This window comes from Antechinus flavipes, chromosome 2 (assembly GCF_016432865.1).
Source record: "Antechinus flavipes isolate AdamAnt ecotype Samford, QLD, Australia chromosome 2, AdamAnt_v2, whole genome shotgun sequence".
Taxonomy (NCBI): domain Eukaryota; kingdom Metazoa; phylum Chordata; class Mammalia; order Dasyuromorphia; family Dasyuridae; genus Antechinus; species Antechinus flavipes.
In genome coordinates, this window is record NC_067399.1 from 23,527,989 (window position 1) to 23,554,071 (window position 26,083).

At 37.2% G+C, this 26,083-nt stretch overlaps 1 protein-coding gene across 1 annotated transcript in view; it reads right to left on the minus strand.

Moving 5' to 3' along the window:
• Positions 1-3,839: 3,839 nt before the first annotated feature.
• Positions 3,840-26,083, minus strand: part of LOC127546323 (zinc-alpha-2-glycoprotein-like) — a 36,861-nt gene continuing 14,617 nt past the window's right edge. Inside the window, exons 5-9 of the mRNA XM_051973513.1 lie at positions 13,544-13,804; positions 10,365-10,631; positions 8,380-8,658; positions 8,096-8,212; positions 3,840-4,049 (exon numbers count right to left, since the gene is read on the minus strand). Coding sequence (XP_051829473.1) covers positions 4,000-4,049; positions 8,096-8,212; positions 8,380-8,658; positions 10,365-10,631; positions 13,544-13,804 — 974 coding nt within the window. The 3' untranslated portion in view covers positions 3,840-3,999. The remainder of the gene's footprint in view (positions 4,050-8,095; positions 8,213-8,379; positions 8,659-10,364; positions 10,632-13,543; positions 13,805-26,083) is intronic.

Genomic DNA, 26,083 nt, shown 5'->3' on the forward strand with positions numbered 1-26,083 from the left:
ATTGGATTCAGAAGGTAAAAATAACTCGGGAAGAAAATCAAAAATGCAAATAGTTCACATTCATTTCCCAGTATTCCTTCTTTGGGTGTAGCTGTTTCTGTCCATCATTTATCCATTGAAACTCAGTTAAGTCTCTTTGTCATAGAAATCCACTTCCATCAGAATATATCCTCATACAATATCGTTGTCGAAGCGTATAATGATCTCCTGGTTCTGCTCATCTCACTTAGCATTAGTCCATGTAGGTCTCTCCAAGCCTCTCTAGTATATATCAAATTTCAATATAGTTGGTAGGATTGTGGATTTGGGGTTCATTACCATGAGAAAGGGATGAGTCACCTCAATGAAGAGATCTTGCTTTTGGCTTGAGATTGCACCCACTTCTGTAACTTGGAAAAGCAAGCTGGAGAAAAGATAGGTTTTGCATGACCATGAGGCTTGGGAAACTGACATGGAACAAGTCGGGCTTTTGCCTGAGCTGCCATCTACTAAGTGGAAGAAACTTTTCAGAATCCAGCTAAGTAAGCAGTCTAATGAACAACTTAGATCCTAATTTAGAGGTTTTTGGTTTTCCTGAAATAGCATAATAGACTGTCAGCAGCACAACAGAGCAGTAGCCAGATCCCAAACGAAAATATAGAGGCTCAGAAGAGAAGTTGAATTGATGTAACCAAGGGAAAAACAACCTTGCCCATCAATTAATTGTTCAGATCCTTCCTGAAGCAGACAGAGGAAATCAAGGCGTATAGTACAGAACTGTGAGTTGACCTGGGCATATATGTGTCCTAGGCACATGCCTCTCCATTATATGGTTCACTGTACCCACTCACTCCATGGATATAGACATTGTGCATTAGTGATACAAAACAGCCTCAGTTTAAACATGGAATGTTAAGTTACTGAGATTCTTGCTTTGTCTTCTTTTTAAATTAAAAGTTTCTGATTAAGAGCTGATAAAATTCAGTCAGCTAATCTGTTAAATAGAAAGCACAACAATGGGGGCTCAGAAACAACAGTAATCAGCAAGAAGAACAGATCACTCAGATCAGGATTACCTTTAACACTCTAAGACAGTGAGTTATTGCAGTAACTGCCATCTCTGTGACTTCCTTTTCCTTGCTTGCATTAATCTAGGTTAGATGAGTAACACAACTAAGAGAGAAAGAGAAGGAAATTTTGGCTGATGTGCTTATAGTACACTAAAATCAAATGGGAATGTCTGGCTTGGAGATGAGTAGAATGGGGGTGGGGGGAATATGCTAACTATTGTGAAGTATTTAAAAGGCTTTCATGGAGAAAAGATTAGATTTTTCTTCATGGACCCAGAGGATAAATCTCAGAGTGCTAGGTGGAAGTTGCAGAGAGGCAGATTTACATTCAGTTAAAGAAAAAGTTCCTAGGCACATGAGCTTTGTTCAGAAGTGCTATGAGCTCACTCTAGAGGTAGTAGATTCTTCCTTATTGTAGATCTTCAAGCAAAGGATGCATGATCACTTGCTGATCTTATAGGAATTGGGGGCAGTTTGAATTATTTGGACTGTTATTCCTACACAATCTGAGATTGTGCGATTTTCCATTTCTTTGATATCTTCTGTCAGATGACAAACTATAGTTTGCTTCTGGGAGATTTCATACACTCTAACTCATGCCACTTGTATTCTATAGAGCCTATGAGCTAATACTCTGAGTAGAAGTTAACATTTCGCTCTCCAAGGTGAGGTTGGTTCTATTTACTTGACTAAATAAAACCAGGAATTATCTTCCAACTGCTCTCCTAAGACAATAGCCTTTTCTTATATCTCTCTCTTTTAGTTTTCTTAGATTAATAGAATAATTTCAGCTTCTTCCAAAATGTTCTCCTTTTCCCTTTGATAAGAGGTGATTATATAGATTATAGTTACCTTTAGAATCCTGAAAGAGTGTTTATAGTGGTAACTGCCATCTTTGTAACTTCTTCTGCCTTGCTAATCTTAGTTTAAATTAGATAAGTGGTTAACCTAGAGAGAAATTAGATTTGATTTATGTATTTATAATACATGGAAATTAAATGGGGAAGCCTATCATTAAGAAGACTAAGGCTTAGGTGGAATAGGTAACTTCCTTAAAGTATTTAAAGAGGCTTCTTGAAGAAAGGATTGGACTTGTTCTACTTGGCCCCAGAGGAACAATCTCAGAATGCTGGGTGGTAATCAGAGAAAGGTAAATTTGCCTTTAATTAAAGGAAGTTTTAAAGCATGAATATTGTCTATCATAGAAAGTAGGGGCATTGGTTTTGGAGGTCTGAAGAACACAGGCTAACTGTGTTCAAGTATGGGAGGGATTGTCATGTCCAAGAGAACTTAAGCTTGTTTCCCCTTCACTCCAGTGACAGAATTAAGAGTAATGAATGAAAGTTGGAGAGAGGCCCATTTAGGTGGTAGTTATGAAGGCCTTGCTTATTGTTATTAAGACTGCTCTAAATTTCAGTGGGCTGCCTGATGAGGCAGTAGCTTATTCTTTTAAAGGTCTTCACAAAATGATTGGAAGAGCATTTGGCAAGAAGGTTGGAGATTTCTGTTAACAGATTCACAGAATCTCAATTTTGGAAGGAACCTCAGGGACCAGCAAGTCCAACTCATAGTTGGACATACAATACGTTCAACAAGTGGTCTGGTATCATCCAGAGAAGAACTTTCAGATCTCTTTTAAGAACTTTTCTGGTTGTTAGATCCTATTAATGAATTCCTGGAGAAAAGTTTTCAGGTTTAGTTCCCGGATTCCAGAATCAAGGAAGATGTGCAGTGGAATGGAAAAGGAAGAACATGAAGACTGAAAATTACATTTTGGAGCAAATGGAGTGCTTACTTGTTCAAATTATGTGAATATTCACTTCCAGTGGATTAATTTTCATTGTCACAGTTTTAGATAGAAGGAAAAAAGGAGGAAAATACTGAGTATGTTAGGAAAGAAGAAGGAATAATAAACTTTAATCCAAATGCCCTATCTCTCATTGGAATCCCACAGAGCAACACTTCTCTATTGTTGATATTAGTTGACAATAGGTCTTTAGTTCTAAATGTGTTCTTAATGGATTTGTCTTCAGAAATCTAAGTCTTCTTGTTCTTTCTACAACAGCCATCTTTAACCAAAATTTCTGACTTACCAGAATTCCTAGGGACAGAGTGAGAGAGTGGAAGAACTCAGAACTTTTCTTAATGGCTTTATCCTTCATCAAGGATGAGAGGGATGAATTTTCCTCTACCCTAAAGAATATAGGGCTTTCTCAGATTCATTTTGGATGCCTTGTCTTTGTGTGATTCCCAAACTTGCTTGTTCCATTTGATCATGTGACTTCTCGGCATTGTCACTTTGAACCTTTACAAACATCTGTTGTCTAATAAAGCAGCAGCAATGGTGGAGAAGAAGAAGGAGAAGAAAGAAGAGGAGGAGAAGGAGAAGAGGAGGAGGAGGAGGAGGGGGAGGAAGAGGAGAATAGAGACCATTAATTCTTCCCACCTTTCTTACTAAGGACATCCCAATTTAATTCAGTTCTCTTCAGTGAAATTCAATTCAATAAAAACTGATTGACTACTAGTTGCCAGATATTATTGTTATTTAGTCATTTTTCACTCTTTTATGATTGTGATCCCAATTTAGGTTTTCTTGGCAAAAGCACTGGAGTAGTTTGCCATTTCCTCCTCCAGCTCATTTTACAGATGAGAAAACTAAGTAAAACAGAGTTAAGTGACTTGCCCAAGCTCACATAATATAGAGGAAGAAGGTGAGGTAAAATTTTTCTTCATCAGAACTTTCCCAACTGTATTATTACAAAGAGGATTCTATAAAGAGTCTGGTATGGGCTGACAAATAGAATATATTTTGTAAATGTTTCCTGTTATTATTAAAAAGACCTATCTTGATTAAAAGAGATTAAGAGAGAGAGCAGGATAGTAGAACTTATTTGTATGCCCATAGGTTCTTCAGTACTGTAAATACTGATTGGGCAAATTCTAGCTCCCTTTACAGGTTTCCATCACCATCCACTGTGGCTTGTTCATTAGTTCTGTGACCTGAAAAAAGAAATAGAGGTAAATGTAGAAGGAAACACTTAAATCTATATCTTATTAGTATTTTTTCTCCAAGTTATAATATATCTTATAATAGACTGGGTACTTCCCAAAGATAACTGTGCATTTTTAAAAATAGAATGGAAGAATAGTATTCCCTATCATACATGAGAGTTAAAAGGACAGACCAGCACTTTCCTGCATATACTGGAGTTATCTGTCATTTGTGAACATTGAATTATGAAGATTTGGGTTCAACACCACTTCAGACACAATCTTTGTGACCTTGAGCAAGTTAACTAATCTTTCAAGTCAAATGAGATCAAATAAAATAATATTTGTAAAGCACTTAACAAATGCTTGGCATATAGTAGGTGTTTAATAAATCCTTATTCCTTTCTCTTCCCTCAATTCAATTTTCTCATCAGTAAAATAATGATATTAAATGTCCTTTAAAGCTCTAAATTTATGATTCTATGAATTCTATGCTACAAAAACTACTTTTCCAATGACACGGATGGCATGTATGTTGCATTGCCAGTTACGCAAAGCTCACAAAGAGAATTAATTTGTAGGAAGAAAGACTCAGGACCTAAAAAAGACTCAGTAGACCACAGTGATGTGCTCCACCCTGCCCCTTCCTTCCTTCATAGTAACTAACAGGTATCAACTTAAACTTCACGGAGTGTTTTGCATATGTAATCTTTTTTGACCATCATACCAACAGAAATCCACATTTATTTCTATGCTGTTTAACATTCAGTGGCCTGGATAAAGGCATATTTATCAATTTTTTAGTGTCACAATGTGAGTAGGGATAGCTAATACATTGCATAATAGAGTTAGGCTAAAATATTGGGTGAATATAAGGTGAAATTCAATAGACTTAATTAAAAAAAAATTCTACTTGTATCTAAAACATCAACTTCACAAGTATAGGATGTGGGAGGCATAGTTAGTTAGCAGCTGTTCTGGGGAAAAAATAATCTTAGGGCCTTAATGGACTACAAGCTCAATCTGATTTGGCAAAGTGACATAGTAGCCAATCATGGACTACATTATAAGGGCCATAGCTTCTAATAATAAAGAGGCTGTAGTCCCACCACCCTTTCAGATCTCTCCTAGAGACTCTGATTACTACAATTTTAAGAAGGAGAGTATTAAGAACCAGAATGAAGAAAGATATTGAATAAATGTCATGTGAGCAATTGCTGAAAGAAGTAAGGATGTTGAGTTTGGAAAAAACACTCTACAAGAGAAGGGAGGCATTAAAACTGTCCTCAAGTGTTTGAAGGACTGTTATCTGGAGAAGCATTTTGATTTGATCTGTGACTCCAAAGAGACCTAAAGAGCCTCCAAGGAGTGGTAGTTGGAAATTACAAAGAAACAAATTTTGGCTTGATATCCAGAAACAGCTTCTTAACAGTGCTATAGGAAAGTAAAATGGTTTGCCTCAAGAGCTTGTTGATTTTCCTTCCTTGCAGGTCTTCAGTTGGAGTCTGGAAACTTCTTTTCATAGAAAGTTTCACTACATGGCCATTGCGTCCTTTTCAACTCAAATTTCATGATTCTGTGACATTCACTTTTGAAGTAATATTATCATTTTTAGTTTACAAATGAGGAAACTGAGGTTCAGAGAGGTAGGGTGAAATACTTATTCATGGCCAAAATGCTAAAAATGTTTGGGACAGGATGGGAGGAATTGAAACTCGGCTCTTTACTGAACCCAAGTCCAACATTCTTTCCATGATACCATGCTGATTGTAACAAAATGATATAATTGTAAAATATCATTTTACAAAATAAAATATAATTATAAAATATATAATAACAAAAGGAATAATTGTGAAGTCCTATTCTTGAATTATATGAGAAATTAACTTCAAAAATACATGATGGAGGGAGTACTTTTTTCTGAAACTTTTCTGAGACTTTTGGGAGTTTGCATAATTAATGTGAATAAAAAGTGCTGCCTAAAATGATTTTTACATAGATTATAGGTGAACTTGGCAGTTTGAAGTGACAGTTGAAAAATGTTTTACTATAAAGGACTTCTTCCTTTAGAATTATGTTTTATCTGTGTTCTATGAAGATCCATTAGAACTCTATGGAGAAGATATAGAAGAAGTGAAGTAAAACTTTTTTCTTATTTGCACTGCTCTCAGAGTTATTTTACAAAGAGCTTATACAAAGAGGATTCTATGAAAAGTCTGTTAGGAGCTGGCAAGTAGAATATATTTTGTTTCCTAAGATTATTGAAGCAATAAATGAAAAAAAAACATAATTTCACTTATTTACTGAGTAACTAAATTTGACTTTTGCCTTAAAAAGACATGAAAATGCACATTTGGGGGGGGGGGACCAAAGGAAGCTGAATGGTATGGGATTATATTTTTCAGAGAAGATTTTTCAGAAGAGTCATCTAGAATTACACTGAGATTTGGTGTAACTAGCTGGGGGCATTCATGTAATCAAAATATGGCAAATATTTTTTTTGCTTTGCTATTGTTTTCAATTGTTATTAAATTATATGTGAGTAATTTAGGGTGAGAGGTGATTTCTCTAATTATTAAATTATTAATATGCAATGAATTAGAGTACAGCCTCAATTAGCTGAAATTAATTAATTAATGGGAAATTGTTTATTAATTAATAAGAAATTATTTGTTCTTAACCCTGAGTTGTTATGTAGTTCAGGATTTAAAAAATTAAATATATAGTAAAAAGACAGGTGGCATGTTAATATATGTCATAGAGGCAAGTATGAGTCCATATGAAAAAGCTAATGCTATTTTTAGATTTAGCTAAGAAATTAGGAATGTGAAGGTGATAGACCCCTGAATTCTTCCTGGTCAGATCCCATCTAGAATGTCATGTTCAATTTCCAATGCTACATTTCAGAAATGAAATTCAGAGATATATTCTGATGGTAAAAGAGCTAGAAACTATGGCAATTGCTGAACATATTAGAGAAGAAAAGACAGAGGAAGCGGGTGATTGTGATACAAATACTTAAATAACTGCCAACTGAAAGAGGTAATCAAATTGATCTATTTATACCCAGTAAAGAGAACTAAAAGAAATTTGGTAAGTTTGCTCACAAATCAGAGAGAGATTGAAGCTTCATGTCAGGAGAACTTTCTTACAAAAAAAGTTGAATAAACTATCCTAGGAAGAAGTAAATTCCCTGTCATTGGAGGCTAATAAGTTGGAACTAGATGTCCATTTTTCTTTCTTTTTTTTTTTTTGGTCTATCTTTTTATTGTAATAAGTTTATTTATTTTTAATACACATAGTTTTATGAATCACATTGGGAGATAAAAATTAGAGCAAAAGGAAAAACCATGAAAGACACTTTTAAAAAAACAGAAAAAAAAGAAGTGAACATAGCTTTTGTTGATTTACATTTGTTCTCATTTCTTTTTCTGGATGCAGATGACATTTTCTGTCTGAAGTCTATTAAGATTGCTTTGGATCACTGAACCACTGAGAAGAACCAAGTCTTTCACAGTTGATCATCATATATTCTTGCTGTTATTGTATGCAAAGTAGTCCTGTTTCTGCTTGTTTTGCTCATCATAAATTCATGTAACTCTTTCTAGGCCTTTTTATAATCAACTCATCATTTTTTATAGAACAATAATATTTCATTGCCTTCACATACCACAACTTGTTCAGCCATTCCCCAACTGATGGATATCCACTCATTTTCCAATTCTTTTTTACCACAAAAAAACCTGCTACAAACTTTTTTGCACAAAATGTGGGGCCTTTTCCCTCCTTTATGATTTCCTTGGGATACAGACCCAGTAATATTAATGCTGGCTCAAAGGATATGCAAAGTTTAGATGCCCATTTTTCAAAAAAGTTATACCAATTGCATTAGACATACAATCTAGGATCTCTTCAATCTCTAAGTCTCTGAGAGACATTATTCTCCTAAGAAATCTATGAAGCTTAGGGACAATGTCATATTCTCACCCACACTCCTTTCTCTCCTCCTCTTGCCCTTGCATCATTAGTTTCCCACTCTCCCATCACAAATGTACCTGTTTTCTTCTTCCTCCATAGGATGAAGACCCCAGCACAGCCCAGCACCAGCATGATGACTGTTAGGAGACCCAGGGCCATTCCCCATGGCCTTTTCACAGAGGGCTTCTCAGGGACTACAAGGTGTGAAAGGCAGCAAACAATCAAGAAGCATTTTTTAAGAGAGAAGGCAATTCGAGCAGTGAAAACCCTGCTCTGTGAAACATTACTCAGTGTGGGAAAGGTAGGGGAAAGGTTGAAACATCCCATTCCATTACCCACATAGCTTGTGAAAAACACTCACCAGGATACACAGCTGGTTTCTGCAGCTTACTGTGTTCTACCACACAGCTGTAACCTGTCCCTGAATCGCCAGGAGGAAGTTCCAGTGTGATATGTAGGTAGAAGGTAGAATCAGCATTGGGCAAAATGCCACTGGAGTTCTCTTGTCCCCACACACCCAGCTGCCCACCCTTCTCCCAATGCAGTTGAATAGAGCGAGGATAGAAGCCTGTGGCTATGCAGTTGAAGGTGACTCCACCATCTGGAGCATCATGGCGGGACACAGTTACTTCAGGGGCCACTGAAAAGAGAAGTCAAGAGAGAGTATTACCTCCCCAAACCAGTGACATTCTGTTCTTTTATTATCATTTTAATAAACTCTCTCCCTTTCCTTCCACATTACTTGACCCTATTTCTCTATTAATATTAACTTTGTCAAATGGAAGCTATTATTATTTTAGCTGCTGCGAAAATCATCTTTTCCTTAGGCCCTAGTTCTCAAATTTCTACCTCTCTCACTCCAATGCTGCTTCTGACCCATTAATCACACCGGCTTGCTGTTATTTGCAGCATTATAAGTGAAAAGAATCCTGTACTCATGTAATATATTGTTCATTCTTTCTGAATCTAGGACATTCTGAAATCATTAGTTGATTAACCTACCATCTCTTCCAGAGTAATGGATTTAAATGGATAGATTCTAAAGAATTCAGGGTGGACAAAATTAAACCTGCTACCATGAAACCTTTAGAACATGTGAGATCCAATTCTGATTTGTTAGCTTTAGCACCAGATGGCCCGCTGGAAGCCTACTTCCCCTACTTCTTGCCAAAGTTTTCTTCCCTTTTTACCTCCTGATTGTACACTAACCTTTACCCCATTGTCTCTTTCAAGAAAGAAGGAGAACCAAAGCCCCACTATAATTTGAACTTTAGGTCTATTCTCTTCTTCTCACATGTTGTGGGCTGATTCTTTGTAAGCCCCCTCCCCTTAAAAATACTCTTATAGTAGATATGACTATTCATAATACTTACTTAGATGACCAGGGAGTTACAAACTGCAATTATTCTGGTAAGACGAAGAATCACTGGGCTTTATCAGTTTCCCTTTAAGCCCCACACTCCATAGAGCAGGGGTCCTCAAACTACGGCCGCTGGCCAGATGCAGAAGCTGAGGATGTTTATCCCCCACACCCAGGGCTATGAAATTTCTTTATTTAAAGGCCCACAAAACAAAGTTTTTGTTTTTACTATAGTCTGGCCCTCCAACTGTCTGAGGGACAGTGAACTGGCCCCCTATTTAAAAAGTTTGAGGACGCCTGTGACATAGAATATGTCAAAGCACACTGTGACCCCTGGGGCCTTGATCTTTGTTTTAATGTAGAACATTGCCCAATGTATAATTAGAGCTTAGCACAGGACTTAGCACATCATAAACAGTTGATAATCACCTTTTCTTTCCTGTTTTCATTAATTCACATATTCATTCATTCTGCTCTCAGACTCAAGGGACCCTAAACTCCTTGAAGGCTAAGAAAGTAACTTATACATCTTTATTCAGTACCTACAATAATACTTTGGACACAGTGGCCTCTTAATAAATATTTGTCAATAGTGATCATGATTATGTTATTAGATCACTAAAGCAACCATTCTCATGAATTAAGAATAGAATCTTGCATATTTTAGTTCCTGGAAGGATTGTTGTTACCCTTAGTGAGAGTATTCTCTCACTTGTTGCTGAATATACTCTTACCATATCTTACCATACCATACCATACCAAACACATGTTCTTCAGTTATTGTAAATTAGAAGAATTATTACCTACTGACTACTCCACTGTTGGTGACAACCCCAACACTTACTTAGACTGATCCTCTGACAAGACACAGTCTGTCCCAAGCCCATGGTCAGAGTTTTCTCAGTTTATAAAATTTCTGAGAGCCTGTGCTTTGCTCTCATGGCCTTAGAGAACCCTGGCAGGAACAGGAAGGACTGACAACTTACCATTCTCGTTCATATTTGAGTACTGTAGGATTTTCCGCATCATGTCATAGCAATATTTCTTTATAGCCTTCTCTCTCATTTTGGCCCCAAAATTACTTTCTGCTAAGGATTTGAAATGCTCCGCTTCAGGCTTCATGATGGTCCAGTGGTTAGCCTGATCATCTATCTTTATAAAATCTTCACCATCCATGGCAAACTTGACATGGCTGCCAATCTCAATATCATCATCCAGTTCACAGTCTGCAAAGAGCTGTATGGTGTGACTCTCTATAGAGATATTTTTGAGTCAGTATGATGTAGTGGAATCAGGATTGGAATTGAAGTTAGAAGGGCCAATATGAATGCAGCCATTTATTTTTGCTAACTATATAATCTTGAGTAATTCACTTAACCCTCAAAGTTATCATGCTGACAATTGCCAACACTTACATAATAGCATCAAGATTTTCAGAACACTTTACATATAGAGTATCATCACAGCTAACTTTTGCAAGCCCATTTATAGAGGTGATATTTGTATTTATTTTATGAGTACCCAAGGCTGAATGATGCTAAGTGATTTGCCCAGTGACTTGTCATATAGCTAATAAGTTGCTAAAGTGGGATTCAAATACCAAATCTTCCTCATTCCTCATAAATTTCTGAATTTATATATTCTTGGAGACAAACTGTTAAAACACAATTGTTATCCGAGGATATTTTTAGCATCATGGAATAGAAAAGGGAAGGGAAATGTGATCTAGAACTCATCAGGACATGGTAGTTGTGGCCATAAGAAAGCAACATTGAAAAGGGGACAAGATGGTTTGGGGGACTGTGGACAATTTTAAGATTTTGTGACTCTGAAAAATGTCTTTCCTGAGGAGTTTCCTTGATGTGCATCATCACTGACAAGACCTGAAGATCTGAATTCTTCACAGATTAACAGAATCTCCCAATTAGAATCTCAGAGGCCATTTAATCAACTCTCAGATCATGAGGAATCCCTCTATCTCAGTCCAATATAGTCATCTCACTTCTGCTGGACAGCTCTAGCTGTTAGGAAATTTTCCCTAACCTAGTGTATCTGACTTCAAATACGGTTCTCTTTCCATAACAATGCATCTTCTACATATAAATTTTTGAATTCCAACTGCCCATATTAGTTAGATGAAGTTACAGATTGCATATTTATCAAATTTGCATATGATACTGGGCAACAGAATTAGGATTCACAAGGGTTTTAGACTAAAGTACTAGACTGTATTCATAAAAAAAATTGCACTTGAGTACAAAATCATCATCTAAAATAATACAATATATATTATAAAAAATAAAAATAATATAATAGGAGAGATTGAGTTAGGGAGTAGTCAGAATATCAGGGTTATCATAATTTCATAATTTTCAAGTTTAATTTGAGTCACCAACATGATACAACAGACAAAAAGAAGTTCACGTGATCTTGAGATGTAATATAAAGAACATTAGTTTCAGAAATTGGGAGATAATGCCAGTGTGCAAGCAACAAGGTGGCACAGTAGTTAAGAGGGTTTGATCTCGAGTCAGGAAAACTCATTTTCACAAGTTCAAATCTGGCCTCAGATACTTCCTAGATGTGTGACTTTGGGCAAGTCATCAGACTCCATTTGCCTCACTTTCCTCATCTGTGAAATGAGCTGGAGAAGGAAATGGCAAACCATTCCAGTATCTTTGCCAAGAAAGCTAAAATAGGGTTAGGAAGAGATGGACATGATAAAATAACTGAAGCATCAATAACAAATATCATTGTGTTCTGTCCTAGTTCGATCTCACTTGAAGTATTGTGTTCATTTTAGGACATCATATAAACCATGTTATTGATATTCTGGTGAGAGTACATAAGAGGGCAATCATGATGGTATGGGACCTATACATGTTAAATTTAGATAAAAGAAAACTTGATAGAAAGAGCAGGGACACGATAGCAGTCTGAAAATTTCTAGGGCTATGACATGGAGAAGTGACTAGACTTTGCTTTGGCCTTACAGATCATAATAAGAAAGAAATTTAAGCTTTTCCTAATAAACACTTCTGGCCAGAAATTGAATGTACTGCTTCAAAAGATGGTACACTCTGAGATACCACTACACACCTGTAAGATTGGCTAGAATGACAGGGAAAGATAATGTTGGAGGGGATATGGGAAAACAGGGACACTGATGCATTGTTGGTGGAATTGTGAATATATCCAGCCATTCTGGAGACTGATTTGAAATTATGATCAAAAAGTTATCAGACTGTGTATACCCTTTGACCCAGCAGTGTTACTACTGGGTTTATATCCCAAAGAGATTTTAAAGGAGGGAAAGGGACCTGTATGTGCAAGAATGTTTGTGGTAGCTCTCTTTGTAGTGGCCAGAAACTGGAAACTGAGTGGATGCCCATCCATTGGAGAATGGCTGAATAAGTTATGGTTTATGAATATCATGGAATATTATTGTTCTGTAAGGAATGACCAGCAGGATGATTTCAAAAAGGCCTGGAGAGACTTACATGAACTGATGCTGAGTGAAATGAGCAGGGCCAGGAGATCATTATATATTTCAACAACAAGACTACATGATGATCAATTCTGATGGATGTGGCCCTCTTCAACAATGAGATGAACCAAATCAGTTCCAATAGACCAGTAATGAATTGAACAAGCTATGCCCAGGGAAAGAACTCTGGGAGATGACTATGAACCACTACATAGAATTCCCAATCCCTCTATTTTTGTTCACCTGCGTTTTTGATTTCCTTCACAGGCTAATTGTACACTACTTCAAAGTCCGATTCTTTTTGTATAGCAAAATATCTGTTTGGACGTGTATATTAATATTGTATTTAATTTATTCTTTAACATAGTTAACATGTATTGATCAACCTGCCATCTGGGGGAGGGGGTGGGGGAAAGGAGGGGGAAAATTATAACAAAAGGCTTGACAATTGTCAATGCTGTAAAATTACCCATGCATATATCTTGTAAATAAAAAGCTATAATAAAAAAAGAGAGAGATGGTACAATTATCCTTCTGGGATATCTTTAGGGGCTGGATAAGTACTTACTGGGTATGGTACATCAGGGATATCTTTCATTAATAGGTTAAACCGCAAATAGTTAAGCCACTGAGGTTCCTTCTAACTCTGATTGTATGGATTCAAATTGGCTCACTTACCATCACTCTTGGTGTCATTCTGTATAAGGAACTTGAAGAGCCAATTGAAATATGTCTGAGTGAGTAAATTAATTTCCTTCTTACGATTAACATAGTCTTTCCCTAGTGCCTCGGTGATCCATGCTTTATTGAATATAGTTTGTGTGCCCTCTTTATCATAATAATACACCTGCACATCATCGATAACATGAATTATAGTGAAGTAGAAGAGATGATGTCTTGTTCCTACTGCAACAAATTGACCCTCGTGCCTGTGATACCCTGTATGACAAGAAGGGGAAAAATACAAAGAAGTTTCAGTACATAGGCCCCCAGAACATACCTTTCATACATCTCCCTTTCATTCTCTGTATCAGTAGGACAATCTCCCTGGAAATAATCAGGAGAGCTAAGTGTGCCTGGCTTTATTTGGTATATAGCATTTAGACTGAGTGCACAGCAAGGTAGGTAATCTGTTAACAGATTGTGTCAGTTCTTCCTTGATGTGATAAATACTTTTCTAATCCTAGTCTTTTGTTTTATCAAGATGGAGATTAAACTGTGTAAACATCAGAAGTATTAGTGAAGACAGGGTAACCTGGCTTCGATATGAGAGAGCTAAAGGAGTAGACATGGCTAATGCTCTCATAGAGAATAATAGTATTTTCATTCATTCTGGCTCCGTAGACAGTCATTGAACTTAAGGATGAGAAGCAATGCTGGTGTCTAAGAGACTGGCCCATTATTTTTCTGCAACTATGGGGTGGTGTTCTCTTCTTTTTAAAATATAAATGATGGTTCTCTGGGAGCAGGTTTCTTGGGAAGGTTTTCTGGAGGCAATCTTAGTTTCAGTTCAGAGTAATAATCACTCCAAATGCAGCCAGCTGATAAAATCCAAATGTTTATTTCTTATCTCTTTCCAAGCCCGGTTAGCTTTCTTAGAGGCCTCTCTCTCTTCTTGGTTCTGAGAGCTTTTGCAGCTTTGTCCTTTGCTTCTGCCTCTGCTTCCTTCAGCCTCCAGCCTGCACCAAGGTGGAAGATGGAATGAATCTGTCTTGCCTCCAAGAGAGGGCTTTTGGCTCTCCCAGAGTGCTTCTGTGTCTGTCCCAGAGTTCCCTTTGGCCCTAAGAGCTTCTTGCTTATATGACCTCTCTAAAGGTGTGAACACAAGCATTGTTTCTATCAGTTCCACTTAGTATCTTGTTTCTTCTGGCCCATAACATCTCCTTGTAAGATCAGATCAATCATACTGAACCATGCTAAATTAGATAATTATTGTCTCTATCAATTCTAATGACTTAACAGCTACATCTCCCCCTTTCTTTTGATTTAGAACATAGGTGGTCATGACCTCCCTGACTTCTCAAGGAAGTGAGAACCTCCCCAAAAAAGAAAGAAGGTGATCACGCCTTCTCTGACTGCTCAAAAAAGAATTGAAAACACCATAAAAAGAAGGTGGTCACACCCTCCCTGACATCTCAGGAAGGGAGTTGAAAACACCAAAGGAAATGGGAAATCAAATCAGATTAGCAGGTTTCTGAAGGGGCTCACTTGAAACAGGTACACAGAAATCCATCAATATGGGAGGTATTACACGTAATTACATAAAATACATAAGCACATAGCAATATAACAGAGTCTAGTAGTAATGTAACAAATAACATGAATCAACATGAGAATTTATATATGTCCATAAATCCTAGAAACAGTCAAAAACAAATACATTGTCCATTAGTTCATGTGCCAAGAATCCAATAATTCCTGTTAGCTCTGAAGTACTTCAATAGTCTCATCAACAATTTTTCATCTCAGGGAATCCAATGATTCCTGCTGGTTTTCAAGAACTGAAAGCTGAAGATTTTAAAGTTCTTTTAATAGTCTCATTGTCAGCCATGCTCTTTTGGTGTCAGATGTTTCTTAAATCTTCTCCTTTGTTTTGAGGTTTTTCTCTTTTTCTATTTCTCTCTGATGGACAAGGCGAATACGGCTCATTGGCACCCATCTGATTCCTTCTCCATCTGTAGAGATACAAGCAAACCCTCTTCCCCAAGCAGTTAACCTATCTAATTCCCTTCTGTTTACCACTTTAGGGATTTCTCCTCATCATCTGACAATTACATTGGAGCTGTTTGCACTGGACACTGCCCTGTTGGGTTAAAAGGCCTGTATTCTCCCCAACTGTAATCTCTTTGTGTCATGTGATTAATTTTAGGCTGATTGATCACATCAGAGTCCTGACCTTCTAAAGACTCTCTGGGTGTAACCTCAGCTGCCATCATACCCCACCTGTCTTTTGGTTGATATCTTGGAGCTAGGCTCCGCCTCTCATTTCTCTGGGTCACTCTATATTCAGAGGCCCAGTGAAAGCCTCAGTTGCATTTTGGACATGGGGTTTGGGGTTTTATTCTCTCACCCTGTCCTCTCACTCTATTTCTGTATCTGCATTGGGCTCTCACATGCCCAACTTTTCCACAATGAAAACATCGACAAGTTTCTCTAGAATTCCTCTGCCAAGAGGGACCCTGTCTTTCCATGTTCATCATAGTCTGGGCATAATAAGCATTTGTGCCCACTATGGAACAGCGTCTTATGATCTCCTCTAAAGGAGCATCTTTGTCTAGCCTTCATATAATTCTCTTGCAAACCTCATTGGCATTTTCCTTAGCCACATGTCTGGTCATTATTTCTGTAGCTGCATTATCTCCAAGGTTCTTGTGACAGCTGTTTGCAAATGTCCCACAAAATCTGCAAAAGGTTCATTGGGATCTTGCTCTATTTTTGTGAAGGCTTTACTTCCATCTTTCTGTCCAGGGAGAGAACTCCAAGCTTTAAATGCAGCCTTAGAAATCTGCTCATACACTGTTCTGGGATAACCAATCTGTTCTGAATTCCCTCCATACTGACCTTCACCAGCGAGTTGGTCTAAAGCTATTTGTACATTAGCTTCTGTTTGCCTATTGTGTTGGGCTTGAGTCCTACATAATTCATGATACTCTGAAAGCCACAACAAATTTTATCCAGGTTCTAAGCATGTCCTCGCTATGGATTTCCAATCATTCGGGGTCAAGATTTCATAAGACAAATTATCTAGTAACATCTTAACATAAGAGGATGTAGCCCCATAAAGAGTGCAACCCTTTTCAAATCTTTAATTTTTTTCCAAATTAAAAGGAGTGTATTTTCTCTCTTTTTGACCTGAAAAGTCAAGCTTTTCAATCACAGGATATGCATTTATAAAATCAGATATATCTTCTCCTTCATTTGTTGCTTTAATTAATGCCTCCTCTAATCTTGTCATATTCTGCTTCATAGGAGATGCTGATTGTATTTTTGCCCCTCTCTCCTTCCCTTCTTCTTCCACCCAGGAAGGGTTAATTGAGGGGGGAGGGTCATGAGAAGTGGAATGATCTAATTTCTCCTGCTGTGAAGTATCACACTCAGAATTGTACTTAACTCCATTCTTATCTGATTCTTCCTTCTTTTCACTTAGTTTAGTTGACACCTCCCCTTCCTGCTCTTTTTTCTTTTTCTTTATTCTAACACTTATAAAATTTCCTAAAGCCAGTTGTATTAAATAATATGTATTAAATATGTCTTTGGAAATTGAGTCAGGTCCATTTTTATTGTAGAATTGACAAAGATCCTCTCCTACTAATTTCCACTCCTCTGGATCCAATTCTATTTCCATAGAGAAACAAGGACATATGTGCTTTACAGCTATTAAAAGTTCAGTGATCTGCTGCAAAATTATAATCAAACCTTGGCTTTCCACAAGCTTGACAATTCTCTCTAAACATTTTCCTTGAACAGAAACAGAAGGCTGTTTTCTAAAGAAATCTCAAGAGGCCTTATTGAACTACTATTGAACTATTAAATTTATTGAATTGCTATTGCGGTATCATGGAAAATGGGAAAGACAATGCAGAGTTGGAGATGTATAAATTATCCAATTTTCAAAAGGGTGGTTTCTTATGCCTATATTCCAATGATTTTGAATCCATTTAATGGGAAATGTCTAGCATACATTATTCAAGAGATAATTGCTAACAGTTCAAAATGGAAGTAATAACCCCAATAAGTCAATGTGAGTGTATCAAGTACAGATCATGGCAGACCAAGTCCATTTCATTTTTTCACTAGTGTTCCCAGGGTGATGGATGAAAAGAATTCTGCATAGTATGTTTGGACTTCAGCAGGATATTTGACAATATTTTTCATGGCATCTTTGTAGATAAAATGAAGGTGTGCCTCCTATTGGATCCAGACCTGGTAAAATGACTGGACCTAAAGTGTTGTTTTACATTATTTAGTATCAATCAGGAGTCAGGGTTTGGGTCTACTGTGCCAAGAATTTGTCCATGGCATTATTCTGTCCAGCATTTTTATCAATGTTTTGAAGGTACAGGAAGCATTCTTATAAAATTTTAAGATAATATGACTCTGGGTGGGATTTGGGATCCAATATGATATAGACTATGACAGAAGATAAAATTAAATGAGATAAAATTTAAGGAAGGAAAATGCAGACCTGTAAAATGAGGGGTCTGTGGGTGGTATATATTGGAATAAATGAAAGCATGACAGTGTTCCTTTGGCCAACAGCACTATTGCGAAGCTAAAGTGGAGTATTGCTTTTTCAGGATTCTTTTCTTGATCTCCATTCTCTAGAGGCTCACACAGATGTAGAACCAGGTAAGAAAAGGACAACTTCCACATTCATTGTGTGCTGTCACAAGCTTTTAAAGCCAAATTACAGAGCCATTTAGTAGATTGGCTACTTGCCTATTATGTCTCTGTATCTTGTATCTGAATGTTTGAGGCTGGGCCCAGTCTTATAGCTATCAAGAAGGAGCCCAGTTACAGTAATAATGATGAAACTCAAAGTCAACCCTGGCAGACATAGAAAACCCAGAATTGTTTCTATTTCCTTTGAATTCCTCTCTGTCTCCTATACACTTCCTCTTATCATGGATCTGGCTCTTGCTGCCTCCACAATCCAGACACCAATGCCTATGTACTTCACTTCTTACTAATTCTAAAGAAGTAAACAATCTTGACCTCAGAAGAGATTACCACTTGCTTCTCCTTGGGTCAAGAGAGGGAGATTTCCTTTTTAACCTGCCTTAATTAATTTTTTGAGACACCTTATGGTCAAAAGTGATATCAGAAAATAAAAGTGATCATAAAGTAGGGAACAAGAAAGAGAATCAGCATTTATAGAGTATCTTCGATGTGTCAGCCACCACATTGACTAAGCATTTTTTTACAGATATTATTTCATTTAATCCTCATAAGAACTCTGTGAGGTAGATGCTATTATTATCCTCATTTTATAGTTAAGGAAACTGAGGCAAACCAAGGCAAAGGGATTTGTCTAAGGTCATGCAACTAATAAATGTCTAACATCAGATTTGAACTCATCTTCTTGACTCTAGTCTCAGTACTCTATAGACTGTATTACCAGTAAGTGGCTTCTGCACAAAGGGTACAAAACTTAAAAATAATAATAAAGTTGAGCGCCAAAGTTCCAGTCAGCAATTTATGGTATTCCCATCCTCTAGATTGTCTCCAAAGGTTGTCAGTCTGTGTCTCCTTATTTTTCTCCTTCACTGCCTTTAGAGGCTCTCCCAAATCTGGATTTGTTACTTCCTCCCTGTATATTTAAGGAAGCTCACTGTTTTATTCTGAAACATTTTTCTAATTAACTCCACTTGGTTAAATTCACTTAAGAAACATCCCAAGTCTTGTTTAGGTTTGGACTTTATTTTGACTTGTCTATTTGTATAACTATATCTTCTCTATCTTGTACCTTCCCTCTGATAAGCACTGGATGCAAGAACTCTCCCTTTTTAAACCCCAAATGCATTTGCTCAGTCCTCCTTCCCTCCTCCCCTTGGACTTACCTGCCTGGAGCTCATTCAGACCAAACACACCTAGCACGAGCAGCCAATATGTGAATGATTCTCTCCTCCTCATCCTTTTAGTCTCCATTTCTATATTTTAGAGGGCTTCCTTGCCTCTGCAAGAGTTAAGAGAAGTAGTGCCCAGGTATGAAATGCGACCCTATATATACATTTCCTAATTCCTCATCCATGCTCAGATGGGTATTGGTGCTTCCAAGACTGCCTTCCTGTCAGTACAAACTAGGACATTTGTCACCAGGCAGAACCCATCTCAGTCTGGTAGGTATAAGAGATAAAGGGAAATATGGTTAGAGCAGGAAACCCCAGATTCTAATCACTATTAGGTGTTGTTTCCCAGAATGGTGACTGGCACAGTGCCATTTACCTTTGTAAATGTCAGTTGAATTCAAATTAAGATAAAACATATCTTAAGGGATTTCACAGTCCAATGAGGAAAGCATTCTCAAACCTTTGGGAAAACTTTGTTTAATGAATGAATTAAAATAAATTAATAATTTTTATATATTAATATTTATTCATATTAATAAAAATTAATAAGGTCTTACAAAGCACCATTCTATGAAAGACATAATAATATTATAATAAATAAAACACACAGGACTGTCATCTGGAAGCCAGAAAGATCCTATGGGTGCAGTGGTAAAACAGAGATAATGCTTCTTCCTTAATATCATCTCCATCGACAAAATCACAACCAATTCTCGTGTCAAAACACCAGACAGTGCTGGGGGCTTTGGTGATTAGAGATTGCTTTTCTATCTCTGGGGGGATGGAGGGGGGTCTTCAGGAGAGTGATTGCTGAGGAGCAGGGGACAGAGAGAATCTACAGAAATGGTTAAGAGGTCGCCTCTCCACAAAAGAAAAGGTTTGTGAGGACTGGGCTGTTATTGTTCTGGGGAACATAGTTGTTGTCAAAGTACTTGGAATTACCTGCCATCAATGAAGAAAATGCTATTCCTCCCCTTAAGAGAGCTTAAAACCATAGATACCTTTAGCTATATGTTCATGTCCAATCACTTATGCCAAGAAGGAGCTGTAGTTCTTTGGTGCCAGCCTTCTATGCAGTGATGCTATAGAAACAGAGAGAAGGTGACAAATTAGCATTTTTTATGAAGCCAAAGATCTTCTTATTACATTTGATTCAATTCAGTCCAATTCATCAAATTTTAAGCATCTACTATGTACAAAGCACAGTAGGCACACAAATGTAGACACAATAATAATATAATAACAATAACTTTATTGTCAGTGGTCACAGTCTCTACAGTATCAGGAGCTTAACTAATTGGGTTAGTTCTTAGAATTTGTCACTGAACCTCACAAATAAGATTTCTATTCTATTGTCTATCTGAAGATAAGTTTTTCCTCTTACAACTATATTATATCTCATTCCAGGGTATGGATCTGCATGAATGTAGGGTCCTTAGCTGCTGCTCTTAAGAGAGCTTATTTCATTTTTGTCCTGGGGATTAGTTGCCACTCACACATTGGTGATTAACTATGTATACACCTCATCCTCCTGGAGCTCAGCTTCTGTATTTCTAACTGCCTCATAAGTAGCTTTGCCTATAAACCCCAGGTGTTCTGCTCATGACAATCAATTAACAACCAATGAGAAAATATTTATTAAGTATCTTGTCCAGACCTGCTCACTAGGTGATTTCGGTACCAGCCCGAATCCTAATCATGGTTGAAGAGTGAAGGGGCGGAATTCTTGAAGACAGTCAAAACATGAGTTTGTTTATTCCAAATTCTCTCAACCTTATATACCCTAATACCCTTATGTAATTATAGCATATTGTGCATGTGTCAATTATATACTGCACATGTGGGAACACATAAACAACTTGCTATTGTGTGCAGATATCTCCTTGCCACTTTAGCATAACTCTGTTTTAATTATAACATGTCTCCTGACTTCTCAGGAAGGCTAAGATGCTCCTGGGGGTATGGGGAGTCAAACCAGATGTGTCATCAGGTTTTTTTTAACTGGACTAAAGGGTCTTATACCTTGCCCAGGGTTCCCCACCGTCTGTGACTTTCTACAGTATCTATCATGAATCAGGAACTGTTGTTGTTTGTCCTTCATTCTTAAAAAGGACTATGACATCAGGGACATGCAAGTGAATTGGATTTAAGTGAGGGAGGGCTGTACAAAGTCACCAACCTCATTTCTCATCAGGAACTGTGTTAAAATCAAAAAATACAAAGGAAGTCAAAATAATTATTGTTATTAGTCCTTCATTATCAAAGAAAATCCTAACGTCACCAATTGAAGTTAAGTGAGGCAGAGCTTCACAAAATCATTTTTAGAGTTAAATTGGTTTAGCAGCTGAGAAAAAACTTCCTGGGGGTTATGATAAATTTTTAATGAGAAAGTATTTAATTTTCCCCAGGAAGTAATAAGAAACTACTGGAGTTTATTGACTAGAGAATTGACATCCTCATAACTTTAGGAAAAAACTTGGGCAACAAAGTATGGGATGGTTCAGAGTAGGGAGAAACTTCAGGCAGTGGAATCAATTAGGAGGCTATTGAAATAGTTCAGAGGAGAATTGATGAAGATCTGAACTAGAATGGGGGCTATATAATAGAGATATGGGTATCAAAAGATGTTGCAGAGAAAGAAATTACAATATTTAACAAGTGATAGGTGTTTTGTTTAAGAGAGAGGAATCAGTGAAGGCATAGTAAGACCCAGGGTGACTGAAAGGATAGTGGTGTTCTCAACAGTAACAGTGAAATTTAGAAAGAGAGAATGTTTGGAGGAAAAGGTAATAAATTCTGTTTTGGACAAACTGAGTTTGAGAAGATGACAGGATATCTAATAGGAAATTGATGATAAAGAACTGATGCACAGGAAAGACAGTAGATGGAAAAATAGATTTGAGAATCATTTGTGTAGTGATGGCAACGAGTACATAGGAACTAATGATAAAAGAAGAACTAAAACAGAGGTTTGAAAGACAACCTCAGTTATTGTGTGTGACATGAATAGAAATTCAGCAAAATAAAGAAGGAAAAGCAGTATAACAGGTAGGAGGAGACCCAAAGGAGAGCAGAATCACAGAAAGTTAGAAAATAGAGAATCTTAAGGAGAAGAGAGTGATACACAATATCAGAGTCAGCAGAAAGGTCAAGAAGATGTCTAAGTCAACAGAGTAGAACAGAAAGATGAATTAGTGTTCAGATTCCTAGGGATCTGGGTATTTACTCCCTCTGTGGCCTCAGGAAGCACTTAACATCTCTGAGCTTCAGTTCTACTGTTTGACAAATAGGAGGATTAGACGACCATTTGGATCCCTTCCAGCTCTAGATTTCTGATCCTTTTGTTGTAATTTCAGTCATGTCTGATTCTTCATTATCCCATTTGGGGTTTTCTTTGCAAAGTCTCTGGAGTAGTTTTCCCTTTCTTTCTCTAGCTCATTTTACAGGTGAAGAAACTCAGGCAAACAGGATTAAGTGACTTGTCCAGGGTCACATAGCTAGTAAGTATCTGAGGACAGATTTGAACTCAGGAAGATGAGTCTTCTTGATGCACTATCCATTGAAGTACCACTTAATTGCTCCTCTGTGATCCTATAGTCTTATGAATACATCATCTTATAACAAAACCTATTCCTTTTTCTAACTTCTCTAGTCATATTGCTGAAGTTACAAAGTTCCCTAAATCAGAAGCAGTTTTGGAATCATTCCTCTACCATCTTAATCTTCCTCATATCCCACCCTGGGCAAGTCATTCCTTTACCAAAATTCTGTGGGGAGCTACCCATGAAAATCCCTAACTCCAGCATTAAAAAAAATAAATAAAATTTTATTTGCTATGGTTTTAGCCTACATTTCCAGGCTTAACTGTAATGGGCTGAGGCTTGAGTTGATGCACTGAGGTCCCAAGCACATGAGGCTAAATAGTAATTGGACCAAACTCTATTAATATATAAGCTTGGAGAAAGAATGGCCCCCACCCACTCTTTGTGCAAGTCCTGATGTGTTGTATAGGAAATGATGATTTTGGTGGATGGAGGCAGGGGAGTGGAAAAGGAAGGGGAGGAGAGACTTTTGGGATTGCCATTGCCACGGTTGGCTCAGCTCGAGTCTCTCTCTGTTAGCTGGCTTCCTGTCGCAACTGCCTATATTTGTTATCGCAATCCTTATTCACCTCTTCACTTCAATAAATATTGAAGATTTTTCCCTTAACCTGAATTCCTGACTCCGGCTGATTTTAAATACACGGTCATTACACTTAACTTTCTACTCCCTGTTATCTATATTCTAGAAATAACTGGAGTTTTCTCTACATTGTGTTTTTATCCTGTCTTCTCCTATATCTTGGGTAATGCAATCCTCATTCTATGGAATAAACTCCTTTCTTCCTCCAATTTCAATCTATCAAGTATCTTTCTTTACTGGTTGAATTCATGTGCTACTCATGCTACTTTCCCTTAGTACTGACTCAGTAAAAGTGACCTCTCATCAAACTTTTCATAGCACTTTCCCTAAACCTTTTTCATTTTCTCACTTTCCTTCATATTGTGTATACATTTTGTGTATCCCTTTTCCCTCCTCCAGTAGGAATCAAGTGACTAGCAAATGACTCTGAGATAACCTTAGAGTCTTCTATAAATTCCCTTTTCTTCCTCCTTGGAGTTCCTCTTTGTATCTCCTACCCACAACCTGAGGTCTAGTTCTCCTCTCACAGACACCTACTTGACATATAGTTTTGCTTACTTCCCCAGTAATGGCCAACAATTGATTCACCACCAAAAGATTTCTCTCTGACTAAATTCCCAATTCCTGGGTTGCTTTGCCAGTGTGAGAGGTGGGCTGAGCCCCAGATACCACAGAAACCGAGAGGTTAGTATTGGAAGGGAAGACTACATGTCTAAAGAGTAGATTATGAGGTAAAGAAGAGTAGGAGGAGCATAAAATGAAATCATTTCTTAGTGAAAGGCATGTCCAGGGGTCTGAAGGCTTTTCCTATGAACACACTCTCTCTCTCTCTCTCTCTCTCTCTCTCTCTCTCTCTCTCTCTCTCTCTCTCTCTCTCTCTCTCTCTCTGTCTCTCTCTCTCTCTGTCTCTCTCTCTCTCTCTTTCTCTCTTTCTCTCTTTCTCTCTCTCTCTCTGTCTCTGTCTCTGTCTCTCTCTGTCTCTCTGTCTGTCTGTCTGTCTGTCTCTCTCTCTCTCTCTCTCTCTGTTTGTCTCTCTCTCTCAAAACACCATTTCTCCTATTCCTCCAGTCCATCATGCAGGAACACATTATCCTCCCCAATATTAATATAGATTTATGATTTGATGCAACAGAATTTCTGTCTGGAGATGTCTGGGAACAGTTAGCACTACTTATACAAAATCTCTAAACCCCCTGTATGTGAACAATCATTCCTAAACCCCAAAACTATGAAGTCAACCAATTATTTCCAGATCACATACTTTATTGTTAGACTAATGACTTTAGGAGATAGGAGAAAAAAGCATAACTGACCAGCTCTGCCTTTGAATGCATTCTTAATCAATGAACTTTTACTAAATGCTTACTATATGTTAGATTACTTTGTTAACCCTGAAGTAAAAAAAAAAAAAAAGCACTATATAGTTCCTGCTCTCAATGATGTTACATTGTAATGAGAGACATGGCATGTATAGGTATATAGAAAATAATAACTAATATTTCTATAGCACTGAGTGGTTTACAAAGTATTTACAAATATCTCATTTGATATTCACAACAACCCTGTGATGTAGATACTATTATTAACCTCATTTTACATATAAGGAAATTGAGGGAGAAAGGTTAAGATCTAGCCAGAATCACAGAGCTGTTGACTTTCATGTGCACTGTGCTACCTGCTTGCCAACAAAGTAGAAATGTGATAATCTTAGAAAACACTCACATTTAGGTTTTTTTTTTTGCTGTTGTTTGATTATGTAATTATAAACCCAGAGTATATTATTTTCTTGGATTCTCATGCTTTATTTGAAATCAGTTCAGATAGGTGTGTCAGACTTCTTGAACTATAGACAAATGATGACTGCAATTGTTAGAAAATTCTAAACAATACAAGAGTTTTTAAAAGAACTAGTGCTATTAAGGCTTAAAACTTCACCAAGACTTTTGTGAACTATATGTTTTTATAAAGCGTAATGTGTGGAGGCAAATGCAACTTAAATAGTGGATCCCTCAACAAAACTGTCTCAAGTTGAAGGTATTCTATGGATCACTCAAAGTCACAGATCGTAAACCCCCACCAATGTGTTTAGATATACTAATCAGCCAGAGGACACATGCAATTCAAACCAAAGGCATTTACTGAAAGTACATAGTAAGAAAATAGTGAGTTTCTTATAAAGTTGGGGCACGTTCTGAAACACAAACACATTTATAAAAACAATCAACGATGGCGAGAACTCAGAGTATATTTAAGGACATGCAAAAAGAAAATGCATGTAAGAATACATACATAAAGGACATAAGTGTTCAAGCACATTCATGAAGAGATGATTCATGTCTGTAATGCTATAAAGTCATATCCTAGGGACATCAACTGTTGCTTTCTTTCCCAAGGCCCTTAAAATCCTGAATGACAGGCAGTCTGCTATTCCTGTCATCCCTGTCAGTGAATAATCTTTGATAAGTAC